The sequence below is a fragment of the Anser anser genome, assembly GCF_964211835.1.
Source record: "Anser anser genome assembly, chromosome: 11".
NCBI lineage: Eukaryota > Metazoa > Chordata > Aves > Anseriformes > Anatidae > Anser > Anser anser.
This window is the reverse complement of record NC_139732.1, coordinates 14,495,686-14,515,562: the sequence shown is the minus strand read 5'-3', so window position 1 is coordinate 14,515,562 and position 19,877 is coordinate 14,495,686. Positions and strand designations below refer to the sequence as shown.

The window sequence follows — 19,877 nt, the reverse complement described above, 5'->3', positions numbered from 1 at the left end:
GGAATACTCTGGCCCAGGGCTGCAACAGACTTGACTGGGCCTTGCTTTGAGGATTTACTTTTTGAGCATAAGCTTTCAACAGTAAACATAAGTGATTTTCATCGTTTGATCCAAATTGCTTACTAAAAAGGGCTATTTCCGTAGATTCCCCAGACTCTCTCAGTCCCCAGTATGTTTTTCCCATGAGTTCATACTAAAGAAACCACGTGCTTTAACTACTTACATACCGAGAGGCTTACTGTAAGAACTTGCAACCTGCTGGCAGCAGCAGCATCAGACTGTGCTGAAGGCAGAATGAGGGCTGATTTGTGGCTCAGAAGACAGAGCTATGGGAGGACAACAAGCTCCTCCACTTGAGCTTATGCTTCTGACTTCACACAGCATCAGCTCTGCAGTTCCCACTGTTTGGCTCCTAAAAACAGCTGCTCAGAATCCTTCCTTGTGCAAGCACACAGGCAGAGCCCCTCAGGATATGCTCTCCACACCCTGTTTGATTAATAATAGAGTTACCTACCGTTAAGAAGTTAAAAAAAAAAAAAAAAGAAATACAATAAATTAGCTTTTCTGTAGGTGCTCTGATGGCCTAGGTTCCCAGGTTGTCCATGAGCCTCTCCTAGATTCACAAGAAGACAACCTAATAAAAACTGTCAGTGAGTAATCCACAGCCAGTCAGAGGAGAGATCATCCTAGCGAAGGCCCCAGGAACCAGAAACGGAGGAGCTCAGCACCCGCATGCTTGAAGGCAGCAGCCTGTGAGATGCCCACTGCCCGTAGTGCACTTTGTGCAGGAGTCCCTGGCTCAGCACTCAAGTTAACTGGGATTTCTGTGCGTGCTGCAGAAGGAGCCTCAGCTTCACCAGAAAGCACAAGGCTTGAGTGGAGCAGGGAATTGAAATGCTGCTGTGATCCAGGTCAGCGCCATGGCACCTTCGCAGGGAGGCTTCTGCTGCCATCGCCCAGGGCCTGCGCTGCGTGTTGTTTGGAACCGCGGCGGTACGCGCCAGGATGTGCTACAGCAAGAGGTGCTTTCAGCGGTCGCGCACCTGCAGACCAGAGGTGAGATACTACTTCTGGGAAGTAACCTCTGGAAGCATGTGGTGATACCAGCAGAAAGTGTAATGAGACCGCTGGAGATGTGAAAACGTAGCAGAAAAGTGGTTGACTCCCAAGATGGGTTGCTGATGTACACATACGTTCACATCAACAGTGAACAGCCTCTTCCATGTCTAACAGGTTTGCTTTTCAGGGCTGGTTTTGCACATTTAGATGGTTTGCTAGATTTCTTTTTTTTTTTTTTTTTAATGTTTTTTGCACACACAAACACATTGCCAATCAATTGCCCTCCACAGCTGGGGACATTTTCAAGTACACAGTTGCTTTTAATGTTTAATTAGGTATGATAACAGGATAAAATGTTCTTGGCAGGTACAGAGCACCTGCAGCACAAACTTGCAACATATTTCTCTCATTGCATTGACACTGCTCAGGTACCTATTGCTCGGGCTTCGTCAGTGTTTCTGAGATCAACACTGATGCTCATCAGGGAGTTGTACTTATAAAAAAATTAACTGTAGGCTACAGTTTCACATCGGAGGTCTCAGCTCAGTAGACTGGTGGTGTTTTCTGACAGACTGCTGTGTGTATACAAACGTAAATACCAAGCAGCACCGTGTTTGTTACGGGATCAACAGATAAAGCTTTCGCAAAATTACACAAACAGCAGCAAGCTTTTTTCAAGCTTATGTCAATTCGCAGATTGCTTTGGGCCACGGCGCGTTCATCGCGTCCCGGTATTGCTTTTATTTATTTATTTATTTAAAAACGAAGCCAATAAGTACAAGTAGCCCTCAGGTGCCGGGGCTCCGGCACAGGTGGGAGCCGCTCGCAGCGGCCGCGCCTCAGCCCCTGCCCGCGGGGGGCGCGCCCCGGCCGAAAGTTCCAGTCAGGGCCGAGAGCGGGAAACGGGGCCGCGGCCGCCCCCGCCCGGCACCGGGACCCCCCCTCAGGGCCGGGGACTCCCCTGAGCCCCCGGCCGAGCCCCGTGGCGGTGACAGCCCCGGGCAGCGGCGCTCGGGAGTGGGCCGCGCTGAGGGGAAGCCGCCGGCCCCGCCGCCGCGGCCGCCCTCTCCCCGCCTGATTCGGTGCAAATCATTGTTTGGCTCCGGCATTAACTACATTCCAGCGGGACGCAGCGCCCAGTCTCCTTCCTCGCATTCCTGCCCCACACAAAGGAGTCCCTGCCTCGCCGCGCCCCGCGCCCCGCCGGCCGCCCCGCGAAGCCCCTCACGGACCGGCCGCCGCCTTCGCCCCCGCCCGGGGGTGCGGGCAGGAGCCGCGGCCCCGCCGCGGGGCGGCCGGCCGGGGGCGGCGGGGGCAGGGAGCCGCCGAGCGCAAATTCCTCCGCGCAGCGCGCCATTGACTGGACCCAGCAACTTATTTAAGGCTGGAAAGTGACACAGGGGCTCCTCGCCTCTGCTCGCCGCCCGCCGCTGGGCAGCCCGGCCGCGCCGAGCCGTGCAGAGCCGGGATGCCGCCGAGGTGATCGCCGCCCAGCCTGCTCGCAGCCCGGGCCGCCCGCCGGGGAAGGAGCTGCGTCCCGCCGGCTGTGTCCTGTCGAGGGGCTTTCTTTTGGGGGCGGGTTTTTATTTTTTTACTTTATTTATTTTTTAATCTTTTCCTCCTCTGGACTGCGCCTTCGCGGAGACTTTCGCCGGGCTCCGGCCGAGCATGGAGAAGTACGAGGAGGACATGGCACTGAAGGCCACCAAGCTCCTGGAAGATCTGTCCCTCTACGAGCCTTGCCCGGAGGCACCGTACGGCCGGGGCGGCCGCCGGGACCCGCCGCTCCCCCCGGACCTGGAGGAGACCAAGCGGGTGCTGGCCGCCCACATGCCGGCGGAGCAGCGGGGCCGCAAGATGAACGGCACCGCCGCGCCGCCGCCGCCCGCCGAAGCCTTCCCCTTCCCCGCCGCCCCCTGCGGCAAAGCCTACCCGCCCGCCGCCCCGCTCCGCGCCGCCAACGGCCGCGCCGAGCCGCCGCCGCCGGCCGCCGGGCCGCCGTGCTGCGAGGAGGGGCTGTGCACCCGCTCCGAGGTGGCGCTGCCCTGCTACAGCGGCTTCCCCGACAAGGGCAAGCGCTACTCGGCCGAGGGCTACCGCTACGCCGCCGGCAGCGCCTACGACGGCGGCTACGTGGCCAAGGGCGGCGGGAGGGCGGCCGGGGGCCCCGACGGCAAGTACGGAGCCGCCAGCCCCCGGGCCAGCCTGGCTCCCGCCGCAGCCGCCGCCTCGCCGGGCCCCGGCGCCGAGCACGGCAAGTTCTCCAGCCCCCGCTCCAGCCTGGGCGGCGCGGGGTGCTCGCTGCCCTACGAGAAGTTCTCAAGCCCCCGCTCCAGCCTGGTGGTGCCCGGGCAGGACAAGTACGGCAGCCCCCGCGGCAGCCTGGTGCAGTACGACGGCGCGGCGCTGAGCCCCCGCTCCAGCTACGCCAGCACGGCCAGCGACACCAGCAAGCACTCCAGCCCCCGCGCCAGCCTCACCAGCTACGACGGCGGCGGTGGCGGCGGCAGCAAGCCCAGCAGCAACCGCACCAGCGGCATCAGCATGGGCTACGACCAGCGCCACGCCAGCCCCCGCTCCAGCACTGCCAGCCAGTACTCGTGCCCCACCAGCCCCCGCTCCAGCTACTCGGACTCCAGGTACGGCCCGCCGGGCGGCGCCGAGCTGGACGGGGCCGCTGCCGCCGGCCTGGCCGTGGCCAGCCCCCGCTCCAGCCTCTGCGGGCCCCCCGAGGGCCGCGGCGTGCAGGGCGCTGCCGTGGTCAGCCCCCGCTCCAGCATCTCCAGCCAGAGCTCGCGGAGCTCCCGCGGCTCCATGAGCGCCTACCCCGAGCTGCAGCTGCCCTCGCCCCGCTCCTCGCTGCTGGGGCCCGGCCTGCAGGAGGACTGCGTGGTGCCCGAGCTGCCCGATGGCTACCACAAGATCCATGCCCAGTCCCCGCCGCGCCACGACCAGCAGCACCCGGCTGGCGGTGGCGGCCCCGACGCCGCGTCCCCCTACGCCTACAGCCCCACCAAAGGCTCGGCCTCGGCTCCCAAATTCAAGCTCCCCTACCAGGTGACGCCGAGCCGGGAGAGCGGCCCCAGCCAGGCGGAGAGGAGGCTGGAGGCGCTGACGCTGGAGCTGGAGAAGGAGCTGGAGATGCACATGAAGAAGGAGTACTTCGGTGAGTGACCCGCTCGGGGAGGCAGGGTGTGGGGCCTGGAGGGGGCGAGCGGCTAGAAGGTGATGGTGTGCGGGGCCTGCCTGGAGCTGGGTGATTTTAGCTCTGGGGAAGGTGAGGGTGTGATGCCCAGAACTGCTCTGGGCCAGTTACCCACTGAAGCCTCCGGTCATTGCAAGAGAAAGCTGGCTCACCACAGATACTGTCTTTCTAACTGGTGTCAGAAGCGTTTGCAGTTTGCCTCGTACCTGGTGTTTTATCTTCTATTTCTTGTACAGTTTGCTAGGCTTTGTGACTCTTCCCCTTCCAGGTGCAGATAGGAGACTTGTCTGAAGTGTTACAGAAGCTGTTGGGGTTCACACTGATTTGCTCGTTTGCCTTCATCGATAAAGTTCAGCCTCCTGAGGCTGTGGTATTTGTGATCATACTTTCAGGCCATCTACAACGTTTAAGTTGTTAAAGACAATGAGCCTGGCTGGTGAAGCAGTTTTAGTGCCTCATTCAGTTATGTTGTCCTAGTTCAGAGTGCTTGTGGCATCCCAGCATTGTTTCCACCCTGTGAGGCCTTGCAGGTCCGTGCTGCGCACGAGTCTGGTAGGGGTTGGTGTCATCCCTGGCACGTGAGGGGAGGTCAGGGGAGAGCAGACTTGTCTGTCCTTGGTGAGGTGGTGTCAGCTTTTTGGTAGTCATCCGGGTATCTTCAGTGCTTCTTTATAGAACAAAAGCAACTTCTTGAAACACGTGAACATGCTTTGTAATCGTGTCAAAGTTCCTGTGTCTTTTATTTTGTACTGGGTGATAAAGGCCAAAATGCCTTTGAAAGATAATCCTGGAGCGTACAAATACTGCCCCGTTCCTCTGGGGACGGGATGAGCCAGGCGATGGCTGGGTAGGGCAGCTGGACCTGGGCAGCCCTTGGGAGCAGCTTGAACTGGGGCTGTGGGCTCTGTGGGGGGGAACTCCTGTCAGAGAAGGGAGAACAAGGCCTGGGGAGATGGGGGGCTCGGGGTCATGAGGAGCTCAGTCAGCACCCAGCAGTGGCCCTGTGTGGGAACTGCTGAGTCCACGGCCTCTGAGGGGATGGGTACCTCAGCCTTTGTGTGCTGGCTGGGCACTGGTAGTGTGATCCCCGACTGACACAAGTGTTGTTCGAGATGGAGACGCATGTTACCTCAGCCTGTGATTTAAACGCTAAAGTTTGAGGCTGCTTTTGGTGTAGCATGGGTGTGCTCTGTGCGCGAGGGAGGAGTTATACGGCTTTGTGTGCTTGTAGTGAGACAGACCTGGACGGATCGCTTGAGGTAGCTGAGCGAGTGGTGCCCTGTCCTACTAGGAAAGCCTTTCTGTGAAGTGCGGCGGTATTGTTTTTACAAGCTCTTGTGCCTGGACAAAGGAGGCTGAATACAGTGCCAGCTTACTGCGGCAGCCTCGCTGTGCTTCCATCCATCCTGTGCAGGGCTGAAGAAGAAAGCTGATGGTGGGCCACTGCACCTGGTGTGGGGCTTCAGGTGCTGGCGGGCCCATCACCGGCTGGGGTCAATAACGGGTCACTCATGAGTACGTGCAGAAGCCGCATAGGGGCAGAGGGGGATTAATTAACGTGCTAACACCAAGAAATGTTACCTTCAAAATATCAGTGGTGTGCAGTGAGAGACAGAACTAAAAGGCATTTTGAGTAAGAAACATACCCTACAGCTGTCCTGACCCTCTGAGAGGCTTTTCCAGTGGCTAGGGAAGCTGGGTGTGATCAGGGGCTCCAGGAGCAGCCTCAGGAATCTGTGGTGTGGGTGGGTTTTTCTTATTTATAAGGACTTACCTGTTGTGAGTGTCACTACTTGCATGTATATTCTCTAGCAACATGTTGCAGCATGCCCTAAGCCTCGGCAGATGTGTCCTGTGTCGGATCGGCAGTAAGCTTGTGCCTTTATGTCTGGTAACATACGTACCAGCTGCCCCGTAGGTATTTGTTATAGCAGCAGTCACTGCCACAACTTGCACCTTAGAAGTAGATGAAATCCAGAAAACTGGGGTGCTGTAAGAGAAGAGGGCTGACTTGTCTAAGTCGTCAAGGTTTTAGTAAATCCTGGTGGGCTCGATCCTGCATTTCTGGTTCAGATCACCCATAGAAGTGAATGCTGAGCTTTGGCTGAGTGAGCATGTAGGGGTTTGGTCTGGTACAACTGCAGGCAGATGGGACAGAGACAAGGAGAAAGCCCAGCATGAGGAGAAGTCTGCTTATTGACAGGTACAGGAGCAGGTTATTTAGGTTGACTTTTCTGGGAAGTTCGTAATGTTAGTAAAAAGAAGTGAGCAGAAATGCATTCATTTCTAGCATCACACATACTCGTGTCTGACACACTCTGAAAGCAATTGCAGTGCCCCGTGATGCCCATGGAGAACAGAAATGTTAAGCCCATAGTCAACAGAGCAGATGGTTTAATACTCCTTAATTAGATGAGCTCAATTGCCTGGTGAATAAATGTTCAAGTGGTGACGCTGATGTAATTTTACTGTGTTCTCTGCATCCCCCTGCCCCCAAGGAAAGAATACAGCGGTTCTTACTTTGTCCATTCAAAGTGAGGGCTATTCCACACGGTGCTGTCTGCAGACCACTGTGTTCTGTCTTCCATCCAAATACAACTTCCAAAATTTGGACAGTGAGTTATTTTGTATCTGAGGTCAAGTGACTAACCAGTCCTGCTTGGAGGAGGAATAACTGTACCCTGCATTCGTTCTGTTTGTGGGTCAGCCTGGGTGTTCCCCTAACCATGCTTGTGCTGGCAGTCCTGGCTGCTCTCCCAAACATCACTGCTCCATTTCAGAAGGAGCCCGTAGTCTGGGGAAGATAAATACAAGATGAAGCTGCTGTTGCTGTCATTGCTTTTGCCCTTTCCTCTTCCGGAATGAGATGGGCAGGGTGGCACTTCTGGATCAGGTGTCTGCCCCAAGTCAGAACACAGAAGCTTTAGTAGAAGGACGCAGAGAGAAGGGTCAAGAACCAGTGTCCTTTAGTAACACTGCCCAGACACAGCACCCCTGTTGGGCTGGCTTTGCCCTTGGGGACCTGCTGAAGTGTCCTGTGATCAGGGCATGTACAGCATCTGAGCATTGGAGAGGCTCTGGGGGAACTGGATGGTGTGTCCTGGCAGATCTCGGGGCTTGCAGCTGGCTCTGAGCAGTGCTGTGCTGGGAGCTTTGCTGCCTCACCTTCTCCATCCTACTCTTTCTTCCAGCAGGCTTCAGTGCATTTGTAGAGAGAAGGAAAGCTTCATTACACGATTGGTTTAGTCTGACCAAAAGCAGCAATGCTGCAAAAAGTGCCTTGCGCCTGCCCTGCTCCCAGTTGCACAGCTGAGAAGTAGCACCCTGCCACTTCCAACTGCTCCCACCAGCATGTTGCAGCCACATGTGCTCACTGAGCTTGGAGAAAAGAACGCCTGCAAAAAAGGAAGGAGATAGGAAGGGTTGTTTTGGGCTGGATCCGTGAGCTGCTCCGGATTCACCGCGTGAAGGGATGAATGAGATGGCTGGGGCTGACCCAAGGGTGCAGACAAAGGGCACAGGGAGGCTGAGGCTGTTCCTTTGGCAGCAGTCTGCCCTTGGTAGAACTGTGAGCTTTCGTGCTCGTGTTGCAGGGGAAGCAGGTACAGCTGCCTCTCCCCAAACTGCTTCATCCTAAACCCTCGGAGACCTCTGTCCGTCCCCTCTCAAGGTACTGACGGTTCAGTAAGCGTGCTCAGTTTACCGGCAGATGCTGAGAACAGAAGCAATAAAAAAGTAATTTCACTCAATTCCATAACTGTTCTCAGATGGGCTTTGTATGCAATGAGGTAAACTGCCAAAGCTGTGTTTTGGGGATGTTTAAAATTGAATGTGCATTCTGAGGTGTCAACAGGACGTTCGTGGGTGTTGGGACGTCAGCAGCTCAGGCGCTGGCTTAAATTCTATTTACTTTGCAGAAACCTTCAGGCTGATGGCTAGGTGTTGAAAAAGAAAGTTTAAGGCAAAAACTGAATTTTGGCATACCCATCCAAGTCAGAGCAATCCTTTTGGGACTGACTGTAAACCTGTGACTTGTCATCTGCTGGGCAGGGAAATGTCACCCTGTCACGCTGATTGGGATGTTGTTTTCAGACAAGGTCTCTGTCCTGTGGCTCTGCTGGTGTTGTCAGAAATGGAAGGAGGGCCAACAGAGGGGCACAGGCAGCAGACGTGTGTTCCTGGCAGCCCCTGCTGTGCTGCAGCCATCGCCTAATGAGGGCTGTCTGCTTATCTTGGTCAGGGTGGTGGGATCCCATGCAAGAATTGATTTAGTAATTGTCTCACCATCTTGGACTAAAAACAAGATGAAAAAGTACAGTGAAACTATGTAGGTGCGGGGAGAGTGAGTTGTCTTCTGTCTGTGCAGTCTAGAGAGAAGAGCGGTGTTGGCACCTCTGTGCAGTGCCCTTTGTGAAGGTGCCCTTCCCAATCTCTGCTACACATCAGGTGCTTCCCACCCCCTCGCTGCCACCTCACCCCTTGTATTTCCTATCTGATAGGCAGAATGCAGCAAGTTCATGCCCTGCTGGAGGGGAGAGATGTTTCACTGGGGAAGGTGAAAGAAGAGCTGCAGTGAGAGATGCTGAGGTACCTATAAATTAGTAGCATCCTGGAGACTCAAAGCTGCCAGGAGTCCCCTTCCTGTCACTAGTCCTGCACCAAGACATCAGGCAGTACAGTTTTATGTACTGAATGTCTGTATCATGGGTAGCAATAACCCTGTGTGGCAGGTTGAGTGTCTATAACTTGCACAGAAGCATGCATAATGAGCTGGGACAATGCTTCTTTACCTTCAGTAGCAGAAAACTTGACTCTGAATGGGGGGGTTGTTTGACTGTTTTTTGCTTGTTTTTGTTGGTTGTGCTTTTAATCTTTGGTTTAGTCGGTGTTAGCGATGCACTGGGTGCAGGGGATGATGGTGACTTGCAAGAATTGCCATGTCTTCCATTAGGGCTGCCACAGGTAAGTTCTCTGTTAGAGAGGTTTGGATGTACCATGCAGAATTGGTGCAGGTGTATACGCTGCCATGGTGTGGTAGGTCCTGGTTTAATGGTCACCCTTCCCTGTCACTGTATGCTTTAGGAAATGTGTGTGTTGGTGTACCTCTCTGGACATCGCAGCTGGTTGGTTTTGAGCCACAGGGCGATACACACAGTTTTCTGGATCTGAAGTAAAGGAGGTTGTTTAGATTTGAAATGTATGCAAAGAAACTTCTCACATGTTGCAAAGAGTCGATAGCCTTGCAGAAAGGAGATAGGATATAGAAAGGTAAGAGCTGAGTGGAGCCCATGTTGCAGTTTGCTTTGGTTTGGAGCCTGCTGCCTTGCTGGTGACTGTAGAGCCTTGGGGCTGCTGTGCAAAGCAGTCAGCAAGTTGTTAGATCTGCCTGGTTTCAGGGCTCTGTCACAAGCTCTGATGTTCCTGTTGCATTCCTCAGTGAAGAGGCACTCAAATTTCCAGAAGTAACAACAGGCTTTTAACACCCTTGTCATCCCGTGTTCTGTTCTGCCCCCCAAAATGGTCAGGTGTGCCTTCTTAGAGGGGTTAAGGAAACATCCTAAGCAGGATTCCAAGTCAAAATAATCCTGTCTGGTACAGGCAGTTGTTTACTTAGCCTCTGTACCTGACCCTCTACAAAGAATTGTATGTGTGGGCGTCCTGGTTTGGTGTCAAATCATGCACTGGAGATTTGTACACCGTGATGGGTGAATTAGGAGTGGCCACAGAATCCATTAAATTGTATTTTGGAGAATAGGAAAATGACCCTAATTTGGAGTAATGGGTAGCTGTCAAAGTAGCTGTAGTAAGGTGAAGCTGATGCTTTTAAATGTAAAAGTGATACAACCAGAGAGAAATCTTCCACTGAAGAGGTAATTCTGAAGTGGGTGTTGAGGATGTGCGTTGTGTTTGCGTCCTCCTGTTGCTGGCTTGGTGGCAGCAGCAGAGATACCAGTCTGTTATCTTTGGCATCCTTTCTGCATCGTTAATATCCACGGTTAATGAACTAGGACATAAATGTCTCTGTTGTAGCCATGTTGGATGTTTAGAAGGCCTTCAAAGCAAGTGAATTTTCCAAATACTCAAATGATTAAAACCAAAAAGCCTGGCAAAGTCATTTTCAGATGTTTAAAAGGGTGGTTCAGCAATGGAAAGAAAATAAATCAGCAGCACTAATCCAGAAAGTTTTGTTTTACTAAAACCAAAAAATATCTGTAAAAATGAAGGGGACTTTGCCTCCTGCCTATCACAGCTGCCACGGGGCAGTGCTTTGTGGTGTCCTGGCAGAGTTGTGGTCTGGGGTTTACCTTGGCAGGGCGCAGAGCCCTGCAGCACTGGGGGCATCTCCTTTGTTTTGGACCAAGCTGAGGCACTCGCAGAGGGTGCGATCCGCGGTGTCCTTCGGTGCTGTCAGGGGAGGGCTGGCTGCCAGCCAGGCACTGGGGCGGTTGGTCTTACCGGGGTGAAGGTGCTGGCATCCTGTGGGACCCTGTTCCACACGTCCCCCCGTGCTGCTGGTTGGAGAGGGGGTGCAGCCGCTCCTGCAGTGCCTCAAAGTACGCGTTTTGTCTTGCAGCGTGCCAAGGTGGAGCACTTCTGCTGTCAGCATCAGCTGTGTCCAAAATCGCTTCTTAATTTGTGGCTGGAGAAACTGGGCGTCGCTCAGAGCACAATGTGGTGCTTGATTTATGCCCACCCCGGACAAAGTGCCTCTTCTCTGGCAGGGGTGGGAATGTATGATGTAAAGCAAAACTGAAGCAGCAAAAAAGAAGGACATACAGGAATGCGCATGGTGTCAGCAAGCTTTATTATGAGCTTAAAGAGGCTCATATTGGAGGGCTGTGTTCAACAGCCTGCAAGGTTTGAGTCTTGACACGACAGTGGTACGTGGGGCTGGGATGTGGCACAGCTCAGAGATTCTTCCAGGGTGTGATGGCTCCCAAGGCTGGCAGTAGGATTCCTGTTGGCTTATTTGGGAGCAGGACCAGCCTTTAGTTCTTAAAATTAGCAGCAGTGCTGCTAATCATTCAATAAACATCTGGTTTGGGTTGGATTTTTATGTGATTTTTCACTTTGCTTGTGTGGATCTCATCTCTCGATGTGGATTTTGTCCCACTTGCTACATCAGAGTGGATATTTCTGGTCTGGTGTGTGTTATCTCTTTCTATTAACCTCACCGTGTTTGTTTTAACTTCCTATCAGTGTGGCCTTGTTGCTGCGCAGTGAGACAGAGGAGCACAGCAGAACGGCCAAGCGTGTCGTGTATCTCTTCCAGCTGGAGAGTTTCACATCATCTGAAACTTCATTCCTCGCTTCTTGGAGCGGTTTTACTAAATCTCTAATGTCATGTTTATGTATTCCAGCAAACTTTTAAGAAAAGGCCTATGACTCATTAAGGGGAAAAAAAAAGCACAACAGCACAGCAGAGCCCAAACACTCATTTAATGCTCAGCTGAGAACTACTGTGCATATAAAACATGTAGGGGCTTTCAATGCGAGGCTCAAATGGGGCAAGGATTTGTTGCTAGTGACACCTATTTCCAAATTTGAGACCCTGGAAGAGTTCCCCTGAGCAGGTTTTGCACAAAAGCTTTAGATGGTTGTGTTTAAAGCGTTGTGTAGGTTGGGTTGCAGTGGTGCACGTGCTCTGACAAGTGCAGGTTAGCTGTTGTCTTGCTTGGTGTGGTTGTGAGCCCTGGCCCTCTCTACCCTGAGAAGGGGGCAAACAGTGGCAGCTATTGCGTGGCTTGGAAGAAGGGGTCTGGTTGCACAGGAGCCCGAGCCTCTTCTACAACAACCACATCAGCTCCAAGTCCTGGGGGAGGAGGGGGGCGAGGCACTGTGTGACCGTTCTGCTTGGTTATTTACGTGCACGGCTTAGGGCATTTCTGTGCACACGATGTGCACGCTGTACCCAGCAGTGACAGAGCTCCTCGGGCTCCTCTGAGGAGAAAGTTGTTGCTTCGCGCACAGCAAAAGCAGAGGTAATTCCCCAGTCCCAGACCTGGAGAGGTCACCCAGAGCTATAACTTTATAAGAAAAGCAAATTTGGGGTGAACGTGGCTTCCAGCACTGACTTGAGAAATTGGTACTGAAGATAAGCAAACTCCAGGGATGGGGAGTCAAATGATTTTGAAGAGGGATATGACCTGGTAGGGATAACAACACAAATACCCATGGTTGTGTCTGGGGGAGATGATTAGTTCTAATGCCTTTAACTGCAGACAGCAACACTCAGAAGCATCTGTTTGTTGTGAGGGTTAGTACGCACATTTGCAGATACTGGGAGAAGTGCAGGGAAGGTAGTGTTCAACTGTGAAGAATATTAATACCACGTATTGTCACAAAATAGCTAGGGAATGGATGCAGTGAGCAATGACAAGGCATTTAACAGGTGACTGAAGGTCAGGCCTGGGTTTACACCATTGCTTTTCTAAGAATTTGGCCAAACAAGATGTGTTTCGGTTCAGAACGTATTTATAGTTTTAGTGAAAAGCAGACAGCTATTGTGGAAGAACTGCTGGGGATTCTCAGATGGTTTCCTGGCCATCCAAACATTTGTTTAATTGGTGAACAGTTTCACTTACAACACCGCAGAACTTCTGGAAAGTGAAAACAAGATGTTTTCTCCCTTTTAATGTGGCCACTTGAAAAAATTAAAAAAATTCAAAGTTAAAATGAAGAGAAAAGAGAAGCCATTCCTAAATTCGGTTTGACAGTTGTGCAGATTTAGATGCTTTAGCATTGCTCCGGCTCGCTTGGATCATATTTCTTGTGGTCCACGGAGACCCTGTGGCCTCTCCCAGGCATGGGAAATACCATTGCATTCTGGCGGTCATTGCATAAACCTTTCTCCTGTGCGGCGGCCTTGTCCCAAAGCACATGCTTTGCACAGAGCTGGGTTCCCACGAGTAAAGCTCCAGGACTAGCAGATCACTGGTTCTGCTGCAGTGTCCCCTCAAATGTTACCTCTGTGCCGGAGGTCCCAGTCTGGAGGGCTTCAAAGAGCCCTCGGGTAAGGCCAGTTCTGAGTGCAGGTCCCTGGTGGGGTCAGCATGGCCTGGTGTTGGACTTGAAACACGGAGCCAGGCGACTGTTTGTGGATGTCCCAAATTAAACTCTAATTTGAGGTTAATTTTTGAGTGCAGAATCTGTGCGTGGCCTTTGCAAAACTTAGTACATGTACAGGGTGTGATTGGTGGGAAACCTTTATTAAAAAGGGGTTTTGTTGGGGAGAAGTGTGATTTTTTTTTTTTTAATTTTAACTGTAATCTAGTGCTGACCTGACTGAATTGAGGCAGCGGACAGGTCTCTGCTCCTGTGGCCTGATCCCGTTTCCCTGGCATCGTGCATGTGCCGTTACCTTCAGTATTGTTAGAGCAGGATCTTTGTTTTCTGGTGTGTTTGTTCCTGGTGTGAAATTCCTGCTCAAATTCATTTGTTTTGGCCAGATGTTGAATGATTGGAAAATAATCTGGGGGGGAATGGTTCTGAGCAGGGGGATAGTGAATAGACTTTGTCACTCACCCGTGGTTTCCTCAGCTCAAAGGAGGCGTGCTAAGCCAGCCGTGTGCTGCTGCCCTGCCCGTTCTGTCATGGACATGAAACGCAGCAGCGTTAGATCCACAGTCCCCGTGGACTGTCTCACCTGTCACTCTTTCCACCTCTCCAGGGTTAAATTAATTCAAAGAGAGTGTTATTTGTTATGTTTAAAAATAATGAAAAAGGCAGCAAAAAGTATTGGAGCCCAACATCAGCTGAGACTTACAAAACTGCTGATTATACTGGGAAGCAGAAAGAGCTGGAAGTGGTAGAATCCTGGGTCTCAGCGTTTCTCTCCGTGCTGTGGCAGTTGCTATGTTATTAACCTTCAGCATCCCAATATTCAGGGACAGTTGGGGGGAAACACCTAAGTCCTCAGAGGCAAAGGAGAAGTTTTAATGAATGGCTAATGCTGCTGCAGCTCTTCTTTTGCCAAGCAGTTATGTGAAAATTCTCTGTAATTGGTGGATTGCCCATTTTTAATCAAAGCCATGTTTCCCAGATCTAAACACTCAATAGAAAACAGAGCTGTGCAACAATCAAGTGTATTGGAGTCCAGATTTTGAGCTGGTTTGAGAAATAAGCATGTAATTTTCTGAAGTGTAGGTCAGTAGCTGGTATTCTTAGAAAGTGTGTTGGCTTGGTTTACCTGTTCCTGGCCAGAGCAGGGCCGAGCCTCTGTGGTGCAGCTCTGTAAGTCGGCACTGGTTCACATCGTGATGCATTTGCTCCAATGAAAAAACACTGGGTCAGTGCAGACCTTAGTGACTTAACTTTGAAAAAAACGTGAGACGCGATTTTTCCCTAGTGCTGTTGCACAACAAGGGCAAACCCCCACGGACAGGGTAAGATGGTGCTGCTGAGCTGCACGTGGGGGCTAGGATGTGGAGAGCGAGTCCTGCTAGCTGGTAAGAGTGGGGGCTCTGAGCATCCTCTTGCTCTGCTGTCCCTGTTTGCCCTCTGTCAGCTGCTGCGGTGGTTTTGTGTGGCCTTTTGTCGCACGGTTTCTCAGAGGTGCTTATTTAGAGTATTGTTGAGCAAATACTTGGAGCTGGGTAACTTTGTCCTAATGGGGCAAGGACAACATCATAGTGCTAGCAGAATGTCACACCTAGTGTTTTTGGGTGTTTTTATTATGCCCAGCCATCCCCTTTTTTTTTTTAATCCTTTACCAGCATCTTTTTTTTGGCAGTCAATCTACGAAACATTTGGAGGTTTTGCAGTTGTACTTGAGGGGAGTTGTAGTTTGGCTGTGGACAGGTTAGTGTTAGATAGGAATTTCTTGTAAGCAGTGCTAAATGTGAAGTCTGAAATAACACCGGAACGCTATGAAAAGGTGAAAAATTAAACATTAAATGGAAAAATAGATTTCTCATTTCACTGGAGAGGTTGCACAGAGCAGCCATGGGCATGGCTGATGGTGTATGGACATGTGAGACGCACTGGTCTCTGGTTTGCAGATGGTCATGTAGAGCCACCTGATGCTGCTTGAGCTGCAAATGAACTGCTAGGGCTCCAGGTACTAGTGCCCTTTTTTCCTTTGGTTGCATTTTTTGCAGCAAAATAGTGGTCCTGCTCACTGATGCTTAGTTTTTCCTGATGTTTTGGAGGCTATCAGGTGTGGATTCAAATACTGTTTCACAAACAATTTGAGAGAAGCTTCTTGCTTTGTGTGGCCTGGAAGGAGACTCTCCAAGTGTTATTTTTGTACGTGAGCTTAGGGGGAGAGCATTCCTGTGCTAGGCCTGCAAGAGTGGCAGAAGGCTTCCTGGCACCAGCACAAGCGATGTCTTCAACACGGGTCACTGCTCTGTTGAGAGGAGAAAAATCAAATCCATGGCAAGTTTGGTGCTCGTTGGGGCTTGGAGTTGCGTGTGACTGCTGCACAGGGCAGGTACAAAGCAAGGTTTGCCCCTTGCTGCGGTTTCTGGCAGGGTGGTGACACGATAATTCACTGACCAAGTCCTACATAGCCCTGCAGCTTCAGAGAGCCACTGTGCTGGGGGCTGGAAGGACTCAGGAGTGCCAGATGGTGCTGTGGTGGTAGTGTTTTGAAACAAAAAGCAACAACCAAAACATACATAAAACACCCACTACCTCCCTGACCTCTTAGGTATAGGAGAAAAGAGAAGAGGTAGTTTGGGTTTGGCTGGAACAGCCTTACACGGGGTATAAGAGCGAACAGACATTACTTTTTTGGGAAAACATTTCCTCAGCCTGTGCTCCACACCTGGGAGGGATTCAGGCTGGTGAAGAACCAGCCCAGAAAGAGGTGATCCCCAGAGGCTAATTTGCATTTGCTCACAAAGAAAATACTTTGAAGATACTCCAAGTGCAGACTTGCAAGGCTGCTTCCTGGGGTGCCAAGCGCGTGAGGCTCTGCCTTTCCCTGCTGCTGCTGCTCTCGCCTCGCAGGGGCTCTGCCCGCCTGCCTGCTGGGGCTGACACCGGTGGGGAAGGAGCACCTTGGGCCCATCTGGCTGCTGTGGTGGCCTCACCCTGCCTGGCCACTCTGCCTCGCTTGGGTCCGATTTATTTCCATAGCTTGTGAAAGAGAAGGGGGGAAAAAAAACCTAGCTCCTGAGCTTAGGCCAAGTCTTGGAGTCCTTCACGAGCAGAGCTTCCTTTGAAATTGCTGGGTGTTTGGCTTGGTAAAGGACTGGCAGAATTGGGAAGCCTAGAGGTACATTATTGTGGGGTCAGAGAAAGGGTGCATCACGAGGTCTGGGGGGAAGCAGGGTTTCTTTCAGTTTTTGGACAAAGTACGCCATGAATAATGAGTGTTTTGGCTTAGAGGCTTTTCATTTCCAACTAGGTCAGTCCGCACAGTGCCCGTGCAGGGAATTTTGAGCCCTGCTCTGCAGGTGGGGAGATGAGCTGAGAAGCTGCTGAAGGCCATTGCCGTGGGTCAGGGCAGAGCAGGGAAGTCGCGGGCCCGGCTGCCCTGCTCCCCTGCAGTGCTGTGTGTCACCCCGGGGGCTTCCAGCCTGTGCAGCTGGGTGAGAACGTGCACCAGCTGATCCTGATGGTCATGGTACTTCCCTACTCTCTTCTGATCCTTTCTGTGGAAGCTGACCCTACCTTGACTTCTGTCCTTTCTGAACCTGCAAAAAGGCTTGTACGGGCCAAAGGCTGTGGCTTCTGCAAGGAGGTAGCTGCTCTGGTCCTTCAAGGTTGCTGTGAATTTTGCTGTGGTATTTGGAAACCAGAGGAAAAAGCGTGCAGAATTGGGGCTGGGGGAAAGCTTTTCAGAGGGGGAGTCACTCTGGGAGTACCCACTGTGACTGAGCAGCTCACAGGCGTGTGCATTTGGGGAACTTTTAAATTGGTGTTCTTAGCCAATAGTTATTACAAACTGTCACAAGCATGACTGTTTCATACCGAATAGTCCCATGTTTGGTTTCTATCCTGCAGCTCAGCACCAGGCACTGAATTCTATGCCTGTGGGGGGAGGGAGACGAGGCTTTTCTGTGATGGCTGGAGTGTAGATCTGAACAGAGAACAGTCCACATACTTAATTCTAAACAGGAATGATGTTTCAAGTTTTTTTTCTTCTTGAAGGGTTCCTGGATCAGGTCACTTAGAAATAATAGCAAATAGTGCTCTGGGCAATATTGTACTGGGAAAGAAGTTGCTAGAGAAATCATTGGTTGAGAGACACCCAGTATTTCAGGTCTTTCTGTTAGTAGATGCTTGGGTATTAATTATGTTTCAGCAAGTAAAGGATTGAGTTTTAAAACTAGCGCTGTAGAGGAACATAGTTTTTTTTTTTTTTTAAACTTTTGGGGGGGAGTAAGGTGTAAGTTGCTCAGCTAACTCCTGTGTCACACTGTATATCTTTGTAATGTGTCAGTTGGTGTAAGGAAACATAGGGATCGAAGCTATCAGATGAAAATCAATTGGGAACAACAGCCAGTTGTACTGATTGCTTAGTTTTTCTTGCTTGGTTTGAGGAGACATCTCTCGTCTTGGCTATTGTGGACAATAACTACAGGAGATATTTTGTGTATGATACTAGACTGAAACAGAATCTGTTTAATGGAGGTTGAACAATGATTTCTTCTATACATTGGACAAAAACTCATCTCCCAAAATAATAAAATCTTTCTCTCAAAAGCACCAGTAGGAGAAGCAGGGAACATGTAGGCACCAGCTTAGTAATGACTGTACTTTGCTCTTAACCTTACAAAGACAGCCCAGTAGAGAGACTCTTCATTGATTTAGAAAAAGCTACCCTTATTTCCAGGGATATAATCACAGAAGAGGCTGGATTCATCTGGAAACAAAGGCTCTAGTAATCAATAAGAAAACAAAACCAAATACACTAATTCTTTTAGCTAGTATTCAAACGAAGTTTTGTGCATTTTTTTTTAAGGGGACATTTACAAATTTATTTCTTAGTGGATACAGTGAAAGGAAAGGTTCCGAAAGGACTTAGCTGAAGTTAAGGGAATGGTTGCATTAGTTTGTGCTGCAGTGTTTAGCAAGTGACAACGAGCATCGCAACTGAGAGATTTGCACGCTGGTCCTGAATGACTGGCTTGGTCTCAGCCAGTCTCGGCAGCAGTGGTTATAGTGCCCACTTCTTAGGCGGACCCTTCTGAAACTTAAAAGACTGCCAGCAATTACTATGTTGATCATAATCAGCTGTGAATTATCTTTTATTCTTCTTGTCACGATTCGAATGTGAACCACTGCTCTAATAGCAGGGAAGTGCTTGGCACTGGTGGGGTTTCCACCTGCTCTGTAACGATGAACAGACAGCTCAGCTGTGGTTACCACTCTCTATTGCTCCTCTGTGCTTTGCTGAGTATGTTAATTAAAACCAGATAGGAAACTTTTTCACAGGTTCCAATTTTTAGTGATTTCACCTGCTGTTGAAAATTTTATCAAGACATAACACTGAAGGGATGATGTAAAGAGGAATGAATGTTCCTTTTAGCTGCTATGAATAGAGCCTTCTCATATCAGTTAAGCGGTGACTTTTATTATTTTAATTATGAGAGGATTACACATTTGTTACTTTTTAGCTCATCCTCTAAGACATAATTAACTAACATTTCACCACTTTGTATAACCTTTCAAAACAGAGGGGAGGTTTGACTGATAAATTATGTAAGTTCACATTTATTTGGAGATTTTTTACTGAAACTAACAAAGTGGAAAATTGCCTTTCTAGCCCTTCAGTCTTTTCTGTCTGCTCATTCTTTCCCTGGTTTTGCATTTTTTGCTTCCTCTAAATAGTTTTAATGAATAATTATCTGAGAGGTGTTTACTCCACTCTGTTTTAGTAGTGTTTCTGTAAGTGTTGCTACAAATGAAGCCACAGCTCCTTTCCTATCTGGTGGCCATGGGTGGAGCTGATGTACTGCTCACTAAATGGGAGCTGTCTGGGCAGTGGGGTGCTGTGCTGAGTGTCGGGACTGGGAGAGAAGGCTCACACCTTGCTCGCTACTTTGACTTGATTCTGCCTGACATCCCGCTTCATGAGAAACGGAGTCCTCATTCTAAAATTTGGCTTAAGAAAGAGGATGTAGGGTAAGTGTGGAGGGAGCACCTGGTGCTAGTTTTGGAGCAGGCCTGCTGTGATGTGCGGTTGGGTCCCCAGCACTGAGGGCTGGCTGGCAGCTGCCCACACCTGCTTTGTGAAGACAGTGCTCACTAGGCACCAGCTTACCAGTGCTCTGCACAGGGATCCTTTCTAAAGGTAATTCCTCTCATCCCTCAAGCAAATAGACTTCGACATCAGCCATCTCTGTGCCAAGCTGCTGTTGCAGGACACGTGTTCTTTAACAGAAGCAGCTTAGCACTTCGGTAAGTAGTTGCAGGTTTCTCTGTAGACATGGTGGGCCGGGCTGTGGCTGCAGGTGCAGTGGGCAGGTGGTGAAAAGAGCAGGTTATGCCAAAACCACATTGTAGTTAGAGTTTCACGTCCTTTCTAAGACAACACGGTCAGCGGTTTTTACTTCTTTTCCTCTGTGCCCAGTTTTTGCAGAGGAGCCCAGGCATTTCTGCCACCAGTCTGTCCATGCGAACATAAAAGTTGGGTGGTGGCAAAACCAAGCGAGGCTCT

The 19,877-nt window shown here is 50.8% G+C and overlaps 1 protein-coding gene across 1 annotated transcript in view; it reads left to right on the top strand.

The window, feature by feature from the left end:
- The first annotated feature begins 2,578 nt into the window (after positions 1 to 2,578).
- WTIP (WT1 interacting protein) overlaps positions 2,579 to 19,877 on the top strand; it is a 78,729-nt gene continuing 61,430 nt past the window's right edge. The window contains exon 1 of the mRNA XM_083794712.1: positions 2,579 to 4,225. Coding sequence (XP_083650838.1) covers positions 2,728 to 4,225 — 1,498 coding nt within the window. The 5' untranslated portion in view covers positions 2,579 to 2,727. The remainder of the gene's footprint in view (positions 4,226 to 19,877) is intronic.